Raw genomic sequence first — 19,114 nt, 5'->3', positions numbered from 1 at the left:
AATTTGAGACAGACTCTGAATACCAAAATCGGGAAGCCACAAGGCTCCAAGCCCCTTCACTCCCAGGGTGTCTCAGCCCAGACCCACTCCCCCCTCCTTTCCAGACATATTAGTCAGACACATCCCATCCTGATCAATGAGCACAGATTTATCTGAATTACAGCATCATTTACAAACAATGAAGGTATTACTACAAAGTATTTTTGGAGGAGAAAGGCTTTTTGTGGTTGAGGGAGAAATCCATGACCTGATGGGACTCCTAACTCCAGGGCCTCCTTGGAGGCAGAACCTCAGCACACCGTTTTTGACCAGCTACAATCTCAAGTCATATTACCTTATTTATGGGTGACAGTGAAGGCACCTCAGCTAGCAAAATAATTCATATTTGTTTGCATGGGCAAAAACAAATTTAAAATGCAGCCTTTTTCAAAATAGAGATCTGCATGACAAGGAAAGCATTCAAAGCCATTCTGTCCCTCCACCTCCCTCTGCTCACTGCAGGCACACACAGCAGTGCTGACCCAGGCCAGGACTCCTCTCTCCTTTCCTAAGGAGACCACCAGTAGCTTCCAGCTCCAAAACACAACAGGAAGCACAGCAGCAAAATCCCAAGCTGCAGCAAGCAAGGATTCACTGAAACACAACAGCCTTGGGCCCAGAAATAAAAGAAAGCAGCTGCTTACCTCTGGAAGGCCTCAGGTACACAGGGATCCCCAGAGAGATGCCCTCACCTCCACTGCCAGCCCTTAAATGAGGGCTGGGAAGGGCTGGATCCTGGCCCCACCCCTTGTGTCACTCAGGTGCATTGCATGCAGCTGAGCTGCCCTGCCTGGCCCTGCCTTCCCACCAGGTGCTCCATCACTGGGGCAAGCCCTGACTTGTATTTCCACTGCAAGCTCCCTCAGCTGTGTTACATCCAAATTTAACAGCAGAAACAGGTGCTTATGAGCTATCCTCTTAGCAAACATCAACACGCATTACCTGGTTTGCTGTCAGTGTGTTCACCTGCCTGGCAAAAGGAAACCTTGCCACTTTGGGAACACAAACATGAGCTGGTGCAAGCCCTCGTTCCTCCATTGGGTGCTTTTATCTGGGATGCCAGGAGCTGAGGAGGCTGAGCAGGACTGCTGGGCTCAGGACATGAGAAAGGACATGAGACAGGAGCTCCCACCCCATGGCATGCCCCTGCCCATGTGGGGAGGGCGGTTCTGCAGAGTGCACTGCACAGCTCTCACAGATTGCCTTACACCATCAGAGGCAATTCACTTCATCTGTTATGCCTCTCAGTTCTCCATCTGCAGCAGGGAGATAATGCATCTTTCCTCCAAAGCCTTTGTTTTTTCTGCTTAGATAGTAAAATCTTCAGAGCAGGGACGTCTCACTGTACATTTAAACAAAGCCTCGAGGAGTGGCTCGGGTCGGGGCCTTTGGAGTCCCCAGAAACCCCAGCCAAGGAAAGCAGAGCAAACCAGCACCAAACCAGAACTCTGCTTCTTCTTGTCAGGAGTAAACAGCATCCAGATGCTCTTGCTTACCTTCCCCACGGTCCAAGGAATTGCTGGAGGATTTATTGTTGTGTTTTCTTTCAACATTCAATGATAAACAAAGGATGCCAGCGTTGAAAGCTTTTATGTGTACCCACACGTAGATATACATATGCTACAGCATCTTTTACACTTGATGTGCTTTGAAATGAATTTTGCCCCAAAAAGCTCTGGGGGGATTTGTATAGTTATTTTAATAGTCCTAATTTAAAATCCATTTAAATGTATTTATGCACCTTTAGACCAAACTCGTTCAGGCATTTACACCACAGTAATGAATTATATGACAGCAATGTATACACAGAAAGAAATCCTTTCCTTTTGTAGATTGTATATTAGCACAGCTTTATGAATTCAATAGTTAAGTTCATTGGCATGCATAGAGTTGAGGGGCCTTTGTCAGACTAGGACTTCTGATGATGACTGTTTGAGGAGACGTACATTGAGAGAGTCTTTCCTATTTTCATGTCAGGAAATTAGAAATATTATAATGAATTCCAATTTTTCTCATCCTTCATCAAAGCCTTCAAAAAGGTCAGTATTTAAACGTGTTCTTCTAAATGCCTGCTGCAGTTTGCCTTACCCTGGTAATTACAAGGGAAGATCCCACAGCGTAACAGGAAAACAGTCCTGGGGGACTCGGGACAGTCCTGATTGTCACCAAATTTCAGCATCCAAAGGAAAAAAAAATAACTCATGTCATAGGCTTAATGAGTATGATGGTCACAGTAAACGTTACATAAAGTATTTACATTTCATGCTGTCTCTGAACTGGGAGCTCCCTAAAGCCTGGGGTAGCCTGAATATGCTGAAACATAGAATTATATCCACATTTTCAAATCGATCCTCTGTGCATTTTCTTAGTCAAAACTATTTCAAGGCAGCCTGCTGATTTGACCCCCATCTCGAAGAGGTTTCATGCCCTGCTCGCTCAGATCCATGCACATGGCTTTTCATCTCTGTGTTGCTTATTCACATTCTGTCCCAGTGACGTCTGACGGCCTGTGAATAACATGAACCCCATGCAGAATGACAGCTAGCTCCCCATCTCCAGCACAGCCATTTTCCAAGCTCAGGCCAGGGCAGGCAGTCCTCGTCAGGGCCCCCCAGACACAGGGCCAGGCCTCACCTCCTCCATCTGAGCAAAGGAAGCGTTCTGTACCTCCTACAGAGGACAACCCACCTCCAGCCCTTTCTGAAGCAGCTCTCCCCACACTTCTCTTGAAAGACATCACCCCTGCCTGCAGCCTCAGAGTGTTTAAGAGAGGATGACTGCTGGTTAGCAAGAGATAGCACTGCTGCTCAGTGCCTCCTGGGTACTCCAGGACTAACTGAGTTGGGTTCAACCCTCCCCTATTACCGCTGCAAAGAGCCTTGATATCTGATTGATATAAACTATCACTTTCATGAGCTTCCAGTGATTGTAACTAAATGCAGTTAACCTTAGAAAGTCGCTTTTACAAACGGAGCAGATTTATCTGCATTTAAATTTTAGTTCTTGTTCAAGGACTTAAGAACAGGTTCCTCCCCATTATTCAATTTAACAATAATAATAAAAACCTCCGTGACAACTATAACAAAAAGACTCTGATAAAGCCTGAAACCTTTTTGATAATGAAACATACAATTTCCCTGTTTGAAGCATCATTCCCCAGAGAACATTAGAAAAAAAAGAAGACACGGAAGAACTGTCGGTTAAAAACCGTTAATGTAAAGAACTGCATACATGAATGGTCCATGTAAAAAATAGACTTTCAGAAAAGCTACAGCAAAAAATAGTGGGTGGGAGAGGCGAGACAACTTCAATGCAGCATCTCATTAGGACGATTACGGGAGTCAATAAAAACTGGCAAAGTTGCTCAGTTCAGTTTCCATTTAATGCAGAGACAGACAGGTCAGCTGCAGCCACCAGTCACCTCACTGGGCTCCGTGCTGCTGAGGACACAGCAGTTCTGGTAACTGCCTCTTTTCTCATACCTTTGGTGGGATCGTGACAGCTATTCACCACCTCGCTGCTTTTTTAAATAAGCCTATAATCACACATCTATACTGTAGTTCCAACAACATTAATTAAGAGCAGATAAAGTGTCATAGAAGAAACAGTAACGCGCATTAATTAAGGTTGGCTCTCCTCTGACTCGATTCAGTTCTAAACCTCCCATCTTCTTACATCAATACCTTTTCATTGTAACGCCAGAGGGGAATTAAAGCACTGAGGGGATGTCAACTATTCAAAGGGGCTCAAGCACTCGGGATGCCAACAGAGCCATGGGGAGCACCACATGAATCCCTGAGGGACAAATGAGACAGTGGAAAAGTGCCGTGGACACACTGGAGTCACACGAATGAGCCTCACGAGCTCCGTTTACCGCACCCCGCCGTGATCCAGATCTAACGTCAATAGCGTTTGGTATTAGTGAGCACTTCTAAGCGCAAGACCTCTGTGTTTTAACACGCCGACCTCCGCTTGGCAGAGCTCCAGAATCACCTGAATCAATATTTAACAATTGCTTACAACCTCCTGCGCTGCTGGGAGAAGCCGTGAGTCCTGTCCCGCACATCCTGCAGCGCTGCCATCCTCCTGCAGCCGCCATCACACTTGTGTCCTGTTATATTAACTGCAGCCATGAGTTCCTGCCAGAACCTCAGCTTTCCTTACTACTATTGGTGAAAGCTCCACGCAGCTTTTGAGCCTCTTGGGAGCACTGATGTTTGCAAGTTTCATTTCAAAAAGCCTTAAGTTTTTGCTGACTGAGTAGAGAGCTTTTTTTTCTTTTTTCTTTTTTTTTTAAACACAAAAACTGCCCATCTCCAAAGTCCAGAGAGTGTGACTGCATCGTTTCTCCTTCTAGCTAGCTATCCTGCTCTGTGCCCACTGCTCATGTCCCTTCTGGACCTCGCAGGTGCCCATGGTCAGACACTTCGCCAGCAAAGCTGGGATCACAACTCCCCAGGAGCATGTTCTTGTCGACAAAGTGTGAGTTTAAAAGCTCATTTGGAGTTGCAAAAGCAACTGATTAGCCTGAAATGTTCATTTTAACAGAGGTAAGGCTGAAAAAAAAAGCTAGTCTATATTTTTCCTCCCCTTAGGATCCACTCCATCAGAACCCAAAAGCTATGGCAGAACCAGCACTGCCCTTAATACCAAATTCCCAGCACGCATAGATCTGTTCCCATTATCCTCCAGATCACCCGGGATTCCCAAGCAGAGAGATGCTTATAAATTAGCAGTCCTGGCAGTCAGAGATGCATCCATGCTCAAAGCGGACAGGACTTCCTTTGGTGAGAAGTTGCTGCACTTTGTCAGATCATCAGCGGGCTCCTTCCTTTCCAAAGCCAGAGAGGAAATGCTGAGCTGGTTCTTTATGAGCAGATTTCGTGTTTGTCTCTGGAAGGAGATGAGCAGATTCCCGAGGTAATGGCGAGCTCTGCTGACAGGTTCCCTCCAGATGAAGAGACGGTGCTGTTTACGCATTGTCATTATGATAATGTCTATACTCTCAGTACGATGCTGGCTGTCAGGAGAGGTCAAAACCTTGTGGGACAGCTTCCTCAGCACTTGGACTTCAGTACTCATGCTGAAGGGTTTTATGCACAGTGCTCTGGTAAGCTACCCCCTGACTTCTACGGTGATGTTTATTTTACAGGAGAAAAATAAACAAACCAATGCCTTCCAAATATTTTTCTTAAATCACTGCTGCCTCCCGAGAAGATCAACAATGCACCTTTACAAAGAAGATGATGAATTTCATGGGCTTTGCATCTGCCAATGGGTCCAGCACCTATCCTGCTCTGCAGACTGCTAAAGCAGCAACACCGGCTACACCACACTGAGCTTCATTTATGCGAGCACTGGGAGGGAGGGCAGAACCAGCAAACTTTTCTTTTAATCCTTCGATTTCCTTGCTATTCTGACAATAATCTCAGCAAGAGCTTCCCTGTGCTGAGTGGGAGGACGCGCAGGGCTGGGGGCTGCAGGGCTGCTGTGGAGAGGCAGCAGGCCTGCAGGCAAGGCAGCACGTGGGAGGAGATCAAATCGCATCTCCATCTTTCCTGGGCTGACACAAAGCAAGCTCATCTGCCAGACACAGGAGCCAGGTCGTGTACTACTTCCTGAAATCAGATGTTATCTCAGCTCAGCAGACTTCACGTGATGCAAGTTCCCAGCAAATAACGGAGCCCTGCAGAGCAGCACCACGCTCTGTTCCCCCATCACCTCCCAGAGCAGCAGCACATCCCAGGCTGAACAAGGAAGAGCTGAAGCTGGAGCAGTTCTCTGCCTAAATTAAAATAAATGTAAATTTGACAGAAGGAGCCGTGTCTGAGCAGCAGCTTTGCTCCCTATCGTGGCATGCTGCCCTGGCCCCACTCGCAGCCTCCACCTGAGCACAGCTCGGGGCCATTAGGACCAATTCCATCTGAGTGCTATGTACCTTCAAGTCCATTTTCTCCCTGGCTTCTATTTTTAAAATTGCTGTAGCTTAGAAGAGTATTTTGCCCCGTGCAGTGTCAGGCTGCCATTTGGTCTGAATGCATCCCTTCCCTGCCATAAGCATCCCACTAAGCACAGACACCTCCCTAAGGGTGCCTAAGGCTCAGTGCACCTTCCCACTAATCGATCTCATTAAATATCTGATGGTCTTGATTCACCAAAAGAACTATGTCAACAAATTCAGCAAAAAAGATTCACAAAGAGTACAAACACGATTCAACGGAGAAAGATCATCTTTTCTCTTAGCTGTGTGTTTAAGCTAAACCTCATTATTTTTTGTTATTTTTAATGTGTGCCATATTTGTTGTAATATCAGCTACAAGATTTAACATGCTCAACGAAAACAGTGGGAAAGACAAAGAGAACAGTTTGCTCACGTTGCTAGCTCAACGATACCTTTGTAATGGCATAAGAAAAAAACTTCCTTTTCTAAACCCAATACCATCTTATCTCAAATTCACCCTAGAGATTAAGATCAGCTGTCAGAGCAATTTTCAGACTGCCTAGGAGCTGAGAAAGGAACAGTGGAGGGAGGGAAGAGGTAGAAACAGACATCACTAAAGAATAACAACGATAATAATAAAACAATGACAAACAAAACCTAGCAGAAGGAAAAACAAAGCAGTAGGCATGACTAAAACGTGCAGATGTATGTAATAACGTGCTGCATCGAAGCATTCTGCCCCCACGGAACAGCGGATATGTTTGATAAACTCGTACAACTTCCTTTCATAGCTCACAGAATGCACTGGCTGCTGCAGCACTTCCCTTCTGCTCGGTGTGTGGGCACGTCCTGCTGCCACCAGGAGAGCCCCCAGCCACTGCCAGCCGTGCTGGGGGTCACGGGCTGAGGGCGGCCACGGGGGCAGGCACCGTGCCTTCCCCACCGAGCGCGGGCTGACAGCACCGCACAGCTCGGGGACAACTGCAGGCTCCATTCCACCTACAGGCTCTTATCATAAGCACAGCAACGGGACGCACTCTTTAGTAAGTGATTATCATCTCCCTAACAGATGCATTTCTTAAGGAGAGCAGTGGATGTTTTGCTCGTCTCGAGCAGGACACGTTACGGAAGGGTTATCGGCCTCGCTCCTCAGTGCTTTTGTGTGTAGAGGTATTTATTTTCTTCTGAAATATAAGAAGATTCTTTCCAAAAAAAGTAAGCATAAGGCTTGGAGGCCTTTCCTCTTTTAATAACAGCTTGATTCTCCAGCAAAATGCATTTAGCAAAAAAGACTGTAAAGATTCCTTCCACTGCTTCAGGCACTTCAGGCCCTGCAGCTTACCATCTCACCAAAAGAATCCCTGAAGATGGAAGTGGACCTCGCAGCAGCCTCCAGCCCCCATGCAGCCCTGTATGGGAACTGCTGAATCACGGCCTGAACCACTGATGGATCACCTGAGGTGAGCAGAGTCAGCCATGGGAGCACAGGTGAAGCAATGCACCTGTGTGACCAGAAGGGGTGGAGTCTGACTGCACCTCTCCCAGACCCCATTTATGGGCTGACCACCACTGGGGAAGGATCTCTTGTTGGAAATCCCTCTTTTGTGGAGTTTTCCTCTGTGAGCCTCTATCCTCAGAGATGGGAGAACATTTCTCCTTATATTGTCTCTTTTCCATCCTAATAATCTTTCTAATTACACCATCTTTAAAAGTTATCAGCTAACAATACCATTTGGTATTATTCCTTTTGTTAACTTCACCTCTTACAAGCCCCCACAAACCCAGGGCATCCCTTGGTGCAGAAGGAGCCGAGCACTGAAGCCATGTCTCCATTCCCACCTATCTCATTTTGGGAGCAAAGTGAAAACAAGCTGTGAGCCCCCAAGGGCTGATGCCATCGTGATTGCTGGAGGCAGATGGAAAATTAATTTTCTGTGTCAGCCTGAAGAATGGCGTGTACAGTACACAAATCTCTTTACCTGTGACACTAACACTACACTAAAGGAAATGTTTTCAAGTACTGAAACAGGTGCAGAGCTCCCTGCTGCTGGAGAATCAAAGCATGGCTGCACCCCTTCCTGATCTGGAGATATAACAGCACCGGCACCTTAGAAAGATGATTCCCTGTATGTTGCTAATACTCTGACACTCCCAGCACTGTTTTCAGACAGAAAAACTGACAATGTCATTTAATTAATCTTCGTTGTCAATGTCACTTCTATGCACTCAAATACTCCAGCAAAATTACCTTGTTTAGAAGTCACAAAAACATCTCTAACATTCTGGATTTGATTTATATGAAGATCACAACGTCCAGCCAAATCTGAGTTGACAGTTTCCCTTCAGCTTTTCATTTATTCCTACCACACTGAACAGGATTTGGATTCCTACCTCACAGGACTCCGTCTCAAAGGGGTCAGCATGGGAAACAACTGGGACTCAGTCTTTTGTCTACAGCTGCACCACTAAAACAGATGGTGATGCCACGCTGTCCACATTCTTAAACCCCGTTGTTATATTCAAGGCACCAGGAGAGCTGATTAGCTTTCAGCCACCCTATGTTAACCTACCTTGGTCACCCCTTCACTATGGATTTCACAGAGGAAGAGCCACGTAAAGAAACCTGGGGAAGGTACCCATTCCCAAAGGGAGTAAACATCCAGCAAAGACAAGCACAGCCACGGGCCGGCCAAGCACCAGAGCACCAAGCAGCCCCACCAGCACACAGCCCCCTGCAGCTGGTCCCGTTCTGGCACAGCCCCGTCCACCCTGCACGGCCAACTGGAGCCTCTGCATCTCCATCTGCATTTTATCTGTGATCTTTTTAACGAGGTCATTCGCTGTTGTTGCTGGAAATAGAAACCTGCTGCAGCTCTTGAGACAGATTCCCTTTTTCCTTGGAAGAGAATCTCCTGATGGTTTTGGTATACTGAACACGCCGACAGCTATGGATGAAAATTCTGCAAAGATATGAACTCTGCCAGCGTCGCCAAGCGCTGCAATACATTCACAAAGGAACTGCACTCCAACTGCACTGTGTGTAAAAATACCATGCATATAATTACGAGGCTGAATTTAATAACATTGAAACAAATCTCCGTTCTGATGAATGCATAATTACTGTTATTAAAATATTTATGAAATAATAAATTTATTAGAAAGCCTTCTGCATATGAGCTTGCAGACTATTGCTCTGCACAATTGCTAAAATGGCAGCGGAGAAAACAAGCTGCCAAGGCACAAAACCCAAGCACGTCCCTCTCAGATAACACAGGCACAAAGGTTTCCTCTCCAGAACTTGGAAGAGCTGGAAAAATAAAATCTCAATTTGCTATTTTCTGCCTTTGCAAATCGGTCACTTCTTTCCACAAAGGCCAATGCAGAAGCAGATTTCTTGTGGGGTTTTTGTTTGGTTGTTTTTCCTTGCTCTTGTTTAGCAACTGGAAAAGCACCACTGAAATGACGCAGAAGTGAGAACAGCCACCAGCAGCACGTCGTCAGATGTTTAGGCCTTGATGAGCCTGAATCAGACAGAGGAATTTCCCAGGTCCCAGCTGGCTGTTAAACTCGAGGAGAAATCTCTCACCAAAGCATTCACAAGGTCTAGTTTTTGGTTGTGGAGTCTCCTCCTCTGGAGACGTTCAGACCCACCTGCATGCCTTACCTGTGCAACCTGGGCTAGGGAGCTGCTCTGGCAGGGGAGCTGGACTCGATCTCTGGATGTCCCTTCCAACCCCTACAATTCTGTGATTCTGTGATATCTAACTTCCAGCAACGAAGGAAGAGCAGAAATCTTGCTTCAGAAAGATACCTAATGCAACTTCTGTTGCACTTAAGCCTCACAGCCTGCTGTGAGAGTACAGACAAGACAAAACTGGGGAAATTTCCAGCACAGAAGATGAAAGCCACCTATTTAGGACAAAAACACCTGTTTCTTAGTCACCGGCTTTGATATTATGAGCTGGTCTCTGATTATTCTTTAGGAGCCCTCCTGGAAACAGGACGAAGAGAAGCTTGAAGATGCCCCAAGGAATTGGATGGACTTTCATGCAGCTGCCATCCCACTGACATCCAACAGTACTGGATGGGCTCTCCAGAGAAAACACTGGAAAACTGTGCTAAGAGAAGCATGTGCTAAGAGAAGCAATCTTCAGATTTATAGTCCCATTTATTTATTGGCACTCTTCTAAGAAAGGTTAGGATTAGGTCCGTCATGTATGGTAGTAATAAATGGTTGCTATAAATATCGCATATGGGGATGTATGGTCATTTTTACACTGTATCCTCTTCACCTGAAATTCAGTTTATGAACAGCAGTATGTCTTTTCCATCCGGCCCCAGAAAGTCTCTGTTACGCCACAGTCAGGTTCCTCTGCCTGCAGGAACACAGGTGTGCTACCTGACAAGGGAAGCGCAGGTAGGGGTTGTGTGGAGCCATCCAAGGAGAACCTGGATCACAGTCATTTTTCAGTGCAGATCTACAGCTTAAGGCTTTGGCTTTGTCAGCAGCTGTTATACCCACAAGCGAAAAGGCAAAAACAGTTGTAAAACAGTAAAAGCAAGATCTAAGGGCATATCTGCAGCACACAGAGGAGCAAAGGGACCGCACCAAAGCCGGGTCCAAGTTTTCTTGCTTTTGAACTGAAAGCAGTAAGACAGCTTCAGCGAGGCTAGGGCAGACCTGAGGCTTCAGAGGGCGGCTGCTCCCAGCCAGCAGCCTCCCCCCACGGCATCTCCCCCTGCCCCAGCTGCATGCTGACCTCGGGGCTTCTCATGCCCTCCATGAGTTCTGCCCATCTCCTGTCACCTCAGGAGCTGAGCACAACCTGCTTCCTCTGCTGTTCAATGCCTTTGAGGTAATTCTGTATTACCAGAGCACACCCTTCCTCTACAAATCCCACACCCATGATTATCCTAAACCATGGCACTGTAACGGTGTGAGATGGGCACAGCCAAGAGCTGAGCAGCCTAGCGAAGCACCCGCAGCAACAGGAATGGAAGCACAGGCACGCTCCTCCTGCCATGCCCCACCACAGCCTGGCACTTGGACCCACTGTTCCACCCAGCACCATCCCTGAGCAGCACACCGACAGGTGGGTCACTGGGACCTACAAAATACCTAAAAGCAATAAATAGATAATATGGGTGTATAATGCATACGTTTATGAACTGATATATACACATACATGTATGGTTCTGGTACCCAGATCTGGAAGCTGGTGGCACTACCTGTGCCAGGGAAGCTGGAACTTTTTGATCCTTGGGGTCCCTTCCAACCCAAGCCATTCTATATTCTATATATATATATATATATGTATAAATAAGACCTACATAAACAAACAGTTCCATGCATTTTAATGCAGCCATCAAAACGAACAGAAATCTTACAATTCCCAACACTTCTCTAGCCATCCTTCCCCCATGGGTCAGGTTCTCCTTTCACCAAACCCAGAGCTGTCTGACGTGCCCTACATACAAGGCTGTATCTGTGCCATGCAGCACAAGGCCCCCACAAATGCAGGTCTCCCAGGCCTGCTTTCTCTTCCATCCACATCAAGGCCAGGCACTCTGAGTGCCACCCACACTCTGAGGCACGGAATGGTGATCTCTAATGAGAGGCACCTCACAGGGCTTTGGCACGCTCTCCAAGTTCATTTACAAACGCTCTGAAGTGCGGTCCTGGCCTTCTTTTCCATGTCAGCAAAGAACAAGGATATCAGCTCCTCAACGCTCACATCCGTTCAGCATGCTAATGCCTCCCCGAAAATCTCAAATGACACAGCAGAAGCATCACTTCTCTCGAGAGGAACTGAACGGCATTACAGGGACACTGGGCAACGTGCTGGAGCTGTAGTAACAGCAGTGGTCAGGTGGTGTGAGTGGACGTGTCCAACCCTCAGAGAGGGACAGACCCAGGTACAGGTAACCATCTCCCCCAGTGCAACACCCTGCACCCAGCTTGGGTGCATGCTCTGTCTGACCCCTGGTCGTGCCACCCATGAAGCACTCCCATGACTGCCCAGAGACATGGAGGCACAGCAAGAGAAAGGGCTTAAGACCATGGCCAATGTCCACCAGTGTCAGCTTCTCAGGACAGTACAGCCATCTAGTAGAAACTCAGGCTCTGCAGGTGGGAGAGTTCCTCCAGCAAGCTTTGGTTCGTGGAGGAATATGTGTGATGACCATGCATGAGTGACCATTGGCAAGGACCAGGGCTGCCTTGTTTTAATGTAGCCATGCTTGACTGTCCCCCCCCTACTGGCAATTAATCATAATAGTTCTACTGCCCTTACCTGAAGGGTTTTTAGGACCTTGTGAATCATCAATAACGTGGAAGGCTTTGAGAAATACTTGTTTTTCTTCAGAATTCTCTCTGCCTGGATGCCCGTTCTACCACGCTAATGACCCGACTATATTGGATACCATGCTCTCAAACAGCCTTAATTACATGCTTCATATCTTCCAATATTATGATAAAATTTGCTGTAGTCCTATGTCTGGGACAGTCATCATTGTCACTCATTGAGATTAATTTGCGTATCACTATAAATAGAACTAACAGTGTCTGACATGATGATGTGGAATATTGCACGAGGTGCTTTTAACACCTCCAAGCAAAACTCGTTTAATAGAATAAAATATAGAATAGAGTACACGTCGTTTTACAGTATTAGGATTATGAGATTCAAAACCAGATCATTATTTCTTTCATAAAAAAATAATGCCTTGAAATGATCCCTCCATTTGTCATTCCAAAGAGGTCACCTTCTTTCATCTCGAAGAGTGAAGGGAATCACACAAAGGTACTTGCTGGATGCATGCCCACACCGACCAGGCTGCCCCTGTGCCAACCTAGCTGCCCACTGACCCTTTGCTCACATGAGCATGCTCATCCTTCTGCCTCTCTGCATGGATCAGCATCCATCCCCTGCCAGTGCTGCTCTGCTTCTAGCTGGCTCCTTGCCCTCCCTTCTACCAGAAGCCTATGGAGTGGCACCTGAAGCAGGATTAAGGACTGAGATCATTGCTAATGCTGAACTCTACCTTGTCAGGAATATGATTTTTACCTACAAAACACAGTGCTCTGGAGGCACGCATTCATAACATACCACTAGAAACTCCACGTGGAAGAAAAGGAGTTCTTGACACACAGATTTTCCTTTCCCTTTGTATTATACAGAGCAAATAAGACTTCACACCTGTTAAATGCCGCCAGTTATTTAGGTAACAGTAACACCACATGGAGCTGGCAGGTATTAGGTGCATCAGTAACAACAAGCACCAATGTTTAGAGATTTAAGAAAATTAGAGTATGCCCAGAAACACAGGAGCCTTTTACTTATTTAAGTTTACACTCTCCTATTTTCAGCTTTTTTTTTTTGTTTGTTTTGGAAATTCACTACAGGTGACCAAGGAAAGTAGTTTTCCTCAGTCTTTTAAAAACTGTGCCATTGCTCCATTCACTAAAAGCAGCGGCATCTTGCTGAAAGTCAGAAGAAACAGCGATGAATTGGCAGTGAGTTCAAGGTCTGTCATTAGCACCTAGAGAAAAACAACATGCTACAGCATGCTGGGTTTCTCCCAACCACCACTGAGAACCCAGCATCCCCCCACGGGGTACCCTGCAGGAAATCAACCCTGCCCAGGAATCTGCCCTCTCTGTGGGGGCCTTTGGGGTTGCACCCAGGTCCTGCATAGACACCAACTGTATGGGAACTGCTGAGTCACAGCCTGAACCACTGAATGAGCACCTGAAGGAAAGATCTGGTCAGCCCTGGGAGCACAGGTGAAGGTGATTCACCTGCATGACCAGGAGGGGTGGAGCCAGGCTGCACTCTTAGGCCTCAGTTAAGGGCTGACTGCCACTGAGGAAGGATCTCTTGTTGGAGATCTCTCCTTGGTGGAGTTCCTTGCAAACCTAGATCTTCTTTCCTTCTCCCATAGCACCTCTTTGTTTGCATTGGTCACTTTGCTTTTAAGACCTTTACACCAACCTATGGGCACACATGACATGCGTGGAAGGCTTAACCAAGTGATGGGGAGAGCAGGAAACCATTCATTTGCAAAAGCTCTTACTGTGGAATGAAGGAGTCTATAGAAAATGACCAGGTGAGCGAATTAAAAACATCTGGAAATGATACAGTCACGCATTCTGAAGAAATTCTTATAGCTCTCATCATTCCCCCCTTAGCAATGCTGGCAGACCCACCAGAGCAGGACCTGGTGGCCTCCAAAGGCCCCATGTGGATCCCTGAGACCAGCAGCAGGATGAGCTTCAGCCTGGCCACACAGGCTGCTCCAGTGCCCTGACAAGATCCAACCTTGGGTGCTATTGGGAAAGGCACAACCTCTTCTAGGGAAAGAAGTGCCCAGCTCAGAGCTGCACTTGTAAGCTGTATTCCTTTCCAAATAACCTCATTTCTTCTGGTCTCATTGCCCGCTCTCTGCTGTAGACACACTGCAACTTTCATCCTTCTCACTTAAGTACTGAGGTACCTGGAGAAGGAAATACAGTAAAAGCACCCAGGGGATATAAAGGAGTTTCAATTTACACTTCCAATCTAGTCATATACCTTCTTCCCACTCTGTTTTCTAAACTGTTTCCTGAAGGGGCACAGTAATGTGCTCTTACGGGCCACAGGAACCATCACTGACATAAAGAAAGAGGCATTCAGACAAAGGACCGCTGCTGATTGACTATTTAAAACTGCATCCACCGAGGACAGAAACCTGGAGCGGTAATTAGTTCATTATTAAAGCCTGTAATGAGAAGTCTGCAGTTCTGGGGGCGTCCAAAAATGAGTTTTCCAGTATTAAAAAAAAAAGAAATCAGTGTACTGAACCTCTCTGCACTGCATGGTTTAACTCATATGATACATCTGGCATTTTTTTCCAGCATAGTTACTGAATTTCACGGAGTTGAACTCATAGGGAAACCTATGACACTGTAAAGTGACAATTTATTTCTTTACAACGCGAAACAAGCAGCCTCAAAAACATATAGCCTTGAAATCTCTGATGCATTTAGAGCTTCCCAATTTGCTTGCCTTATTTCTAGAGCAGATATTTCATTTATAATCTGCACGCCTCTTAGTCGCACGCTCTAACAGAGCTGTAATTTGAAGAAGTCGCTGCACTTGACATACTTCAGTACTGATGCCTTTCTATCTGCATGCTCTGCCACAAGCGTTGCTCCTCCTGTTGCATCCCTGCTGCACCCTGGCAGAGATGACGCAGCCCTCTTCCCAAAATTTGCAGCTTCACAAACATTTCCAAACAATACTCTGCAGTGTCCTAGAAAAATCTGTGACAAAGCATCACCTTCCACACAGCCAAGGCAATGCAACTTCTCACGCGGGAGCCCACAGCAACCCAGCACTGCTGCCCAGGGCTGGATGGGAACATCACCATCTCCCTCCCTGTGCTCACAGCATGCCCGCTCTGCTTCCAGGAGGAGGAAATTCAGCAACAACGAGGTGCAAAAAGCAAGCCTCCAGACAGAGGCACCCCCATCGCAGTCCCTTGCACAGTGAGTCACTGCCAGGCCCATGCTGCTGCTTCAGAGCAGCACGGGATGCTCCCAGCAGGGTCAGGGTCAGGCTGGTTCCCTGTGGGATGCTCCCAGACCAAAGCATCTTCCTAGAGGTCCACACAAAACTGATAGCAAAACCAGACCCTCAATTCTGGCTAAAAGACTTCCTCCGTCCTCTAAATCCTGCCTATGGTTGCATCTCTCATCAGCCGTAGTTGTGGAAGAGAAATCCTCATGTACTTGGCCTTTGGAGGCATACTGCCCTCCCTGGCAGCTCCTGCACCTGTCACAGAACGACCTGCACATCCCCTGCACCCCACGGAGCAGTGACCCACTCCATCACACAGCCACAGCTGGGGAGCTGCATCCCTCGTGGGGCTCAGCTCCCCGGGCTCCAGGCAGAGCTCTGCCCCAGCCCACCCCAGCTGCTCTCACTGAGAGTGCCACTCAGCACCAAGAGATGCAGGGAAGACTTTGTCCTTTGATCACACAGATTAAAAAACACATCTAACACAGACCCTTCAAACAGTAACGGCACAGATGAATTCAAGTCAGAGAACCTCAAAACAGATTTCCCTGCTGCTGCACCTGTTGGCTTTGGCTGGAGATGCTCCCGGAGCTCTGTGCTCTATCAGGAACAGACGGGTGAGCTGCACGCATGGCTGCTGTAATTCCATATGCAGAGAGCAAGAGGAATGGCCCAAGTCCTCCCCTTCCTGCAGAGAAAGCCCATAAGCATCAGTAGCTGCCTGAGGAAACCCCGCTGTGCTCTGCGTGGGTTTATATCTATTTCTTTTCCCATACGTTAAGGTACAGCATGAGTACTCGCTTCTCTTCCAAAAGACTGTCAGAGAAAGGCAACCACCAGTAACGTTTCTTTGCAAAGGCCTCCACAGATGGGAAGAGACATCAGGGAAGAGACAGCCTGTGCACAAAGACAAATGTCTGCGAGCCCCCTACTCCTCCCCTTCCCCCACCACCACAGGGTCAGCAAAGCTGCAGGGACCTACGAGACCCACACGGACGGCAGAAACATCCAAGCAAACGTGCAGGTTAACAAGTTTGTTGCTGTGCATCTTCCCAGTACCTCACTGCTTCCCACTCCCCATGCAGCTGGGCTCTGCTGCTTAACAGGTCCTCTCCTGCCTCAAAATATTCCTTATTTCTCTCTGCCTGGGACGTGCTCTGAACTGTGCTTTGAAGGATGAGAGGGAACAGTCCTAGTGCATGGAAAACGTGCTTAAAGCAGGCAGAACCAATCTGCAGATACACATTCAGGGAGATCTCTCAGCGCACACCAGTTCCTGCATTCTGGATGATTTGGATGAAGAGCAATTTGGAACAGATGCTTAGTCACAATACGTTAAAATGTTTAGATATGTATAAATATCGCTACGTGCAGGAACTGCTCAAACGTCTCATCTTCTGCAAACTCCCTTATGTAACATCAACACCACCGAGGATCTCGCAGGTACCGTGGCATTACGGGAGCGCCCGGGCTTCCCTTCCCAACGGGATCTCAGCGCCCAGGATTCGCCCCCGGCTGCGGCTCGGTGCCGTCAGCTGCCGGAGGACTGAGCCATCCGCCGGCACAACTTCGGCCCAGGCTCGGGGGGAACGGGACCGCAGCCCACCGAGAGCTGTTGGCAACGAAAGGAGCGCCGAGCACACGGCCGCCCCCGGAGACAGCATCCCAGCGCCGAGCCCCGGGGATTCAGCGCACCGCAGTCTGCCGGGCGGGGGAGGAGAGCGAGGAAAACCGAAGCACGTCCTTCGTGCTCCCTGGGGAGAACGGACAGCACCGAGACCGGAGCGAGGGGCGAGGTTCCGAGCCTGGCGGGGCGGATGCTCCGGCCCCGGGGATGGGGACGCGGAGCGGCGGTGGCTGCTGACACCGGATGGGCTCCGCCGGGAAAACCTCCCCAAGTTTCCAGCCGGGAAAAGCGGGGGAATCACTCCGCCCGCTGCAAAAAATCAAAACCGATCCAAAATAAAATGAAATTAAAAATTAAAAATAACCCCACCAGCACCTTCCGCATGCGAAGGCGGAGGATAGGAAGCGAGAAACTCCGCCGCTCGCGATGCATCTGGTGGCGGCTCTGCCGCTGTCCCCGCGCTGAGCAGCGCCCGGAGCCGACGGATCCCCAGCGGGAGGGGGGCAAAACCCCCACCCACCCCCCACAGCCCCGTCCCGGCCCGGCCGTGCCCCGCCGCCGAGCCATATTTCTGTCTAATGCAAACCTATCTCAATCATCGCCTTTTTAGCTTTTCTTTCCCTCCTTTCCCTTCACAGATTGCTTCTTGCAAATGGGGCGATAAATCCAGAAAGTGCCATGCACCGTAGAGAAGGGAGACGGGGGAGGATGCTGACACAGAGATGGGGGGCTAGAGGGAAAACGAGGGGCACCGGAGGGGAAGCGAACGAAGCGACTGAGGGGGTGAGAGCGGAGTTCGCCTCCGCCGCGCGGCTCGGGTCGGCACGGCACAGCACGGCACGGCTCGGCTCGGCGCTCCGCTACCCGGCGCCGCGCAGCCCTACCTGGAAGAGCCGGAGGATGTTGGCCACCATAATAGACACGGAACTTCCCGACGCTCCGATCACTCCAACTACTTTCTCCGGCTTGACGAAGACCGGCGGTTCCCCGTTGGTGCACCTCACGTCGGAGGTGTCCTTCTGGATGAGCGCCTGCACGAAGGTGAGCGACTGCTCCAGCGCGTAGGTGTCTCGGGAGCAGGTGTCCAGGATGCGAGCGCCCAGCGTGACATTGGGCAGCAGCTCCGGGTCGCTGTTGATCTGGTCCAGAGCGTAGAGCATCGCTTCCAGCCTGTGGATGCCGTTCTCTTTCTTAATGTCCCCGCAGGGCACCCCCGGCGGACCTTTGGCGTGGACGGGGAAGAGCCCCCCCAGCGTGATGTCCCCCTCCAGCCGAATGGAGTGCGGAGCGTACATCTCCTGCCCCAGGGCCGCCTCGGAGAGCAGGAACTCCAGCAAGCAGCAGGGCAACTTCACCAGAGTCAGGAGCCGCAGCAACCTGCCCAGGCGGTGCATGGTGCCGCCGGTCACCCCCGGGCGCTGCCCCGCACCCCCGTGCGCCTTCATCCGCCCTCCGGGGCGCGACGCGGGGCTCGGGGCGGGATGCGGGGCTCGGGCCGCTCCCGCCCGCCGCTGCCTCCGCCGCGCTCCGCGGCAGCTCGGCACAAGGGAGCCGCGCCGCGCCGCTGCCGCTTTAAATGGTGGCCGGGGCCTCTCCGCCCCCTCCTCCGCCCCGCCCCGGGGCCGCCGCTGCGCAGGATGCGGCCGAGCCGGGGATGGAGGCGGGCGGCTGCGATCGCTCCGGCGGTTCGGCCCCGCGGGGCTACAGGTGGAGGAGAGCGGTCCGGCGGCGCCGGGGGGTGTGCGGAACCGGGGATGGATGAGCAGAACCAGGGGTGTGCGGAGCCGGAGCAGGGAGGGTGGGAGCGGAGCTGAGCCCCCGCGAAGCCGCCGCCGCCACTGTCCGCCCCGGCAGCGCTCGGCGTCAAAGCGGAGAGCTCGACTCTGCCGCGGAGAGCACATCCTCCTCGCCGCTAATAACAGTGGAGCCAGTGAGGAGGAGGAGGAG

The 19,114-nt window shown here is 49.5% G+C and overlaps 1 protein-coding gene across 2 annotated transcripts in view; it reads right to left on the bottom strand.

The window, feature by feature from the left end:
* Positions 1 to 18,576, bottom strand: part of GRM7 (glutamate metabotropic receptor 7) — a 212,985-nt gene extending 194,409 nt beyond the window's left edge. Inside the window, exon 1 of one of the 2 annotated variants that reach the window (XM_065749588.1) lies at positions 18,052 to 18,576. In XM_065749588.1, coding sequence (XP_065605660.1) covers positions 18,052 to 18,561 — 510 coding nt within the window. In that variant the 5' untranslated portion in view covers positions 18,562 to 18,576. The remainder of the gene's footprint in view (positions 1 to 18,051) is intronic. The other variant, XM_065749589.1, reaches the window with a different exon arrangement.
* Between the last annotated feature and the right edge of the window lie 538 nt (positions 18,577 to 19,114).

This window comes from Cyrtonyx montezumae, unplaced genomic scaffold (assembly GCF_038088225.1).
Source record: "Cyrtonyx montezumae isolate F1298 unplaced genomic scaffold, pur_monq_1.0 scaffold_6, whole genome shotgun sequence".
Taxonomy (NCBI): Eukaryota; Metazoa; Chordata; class Aves; order Galliformes; family Odontophoridae; genus Cyrtonyx; species Cyrtonyx montezumae.
This window is presented reverse-complemented; position numbering and strand designations above follow the sequence as displayed.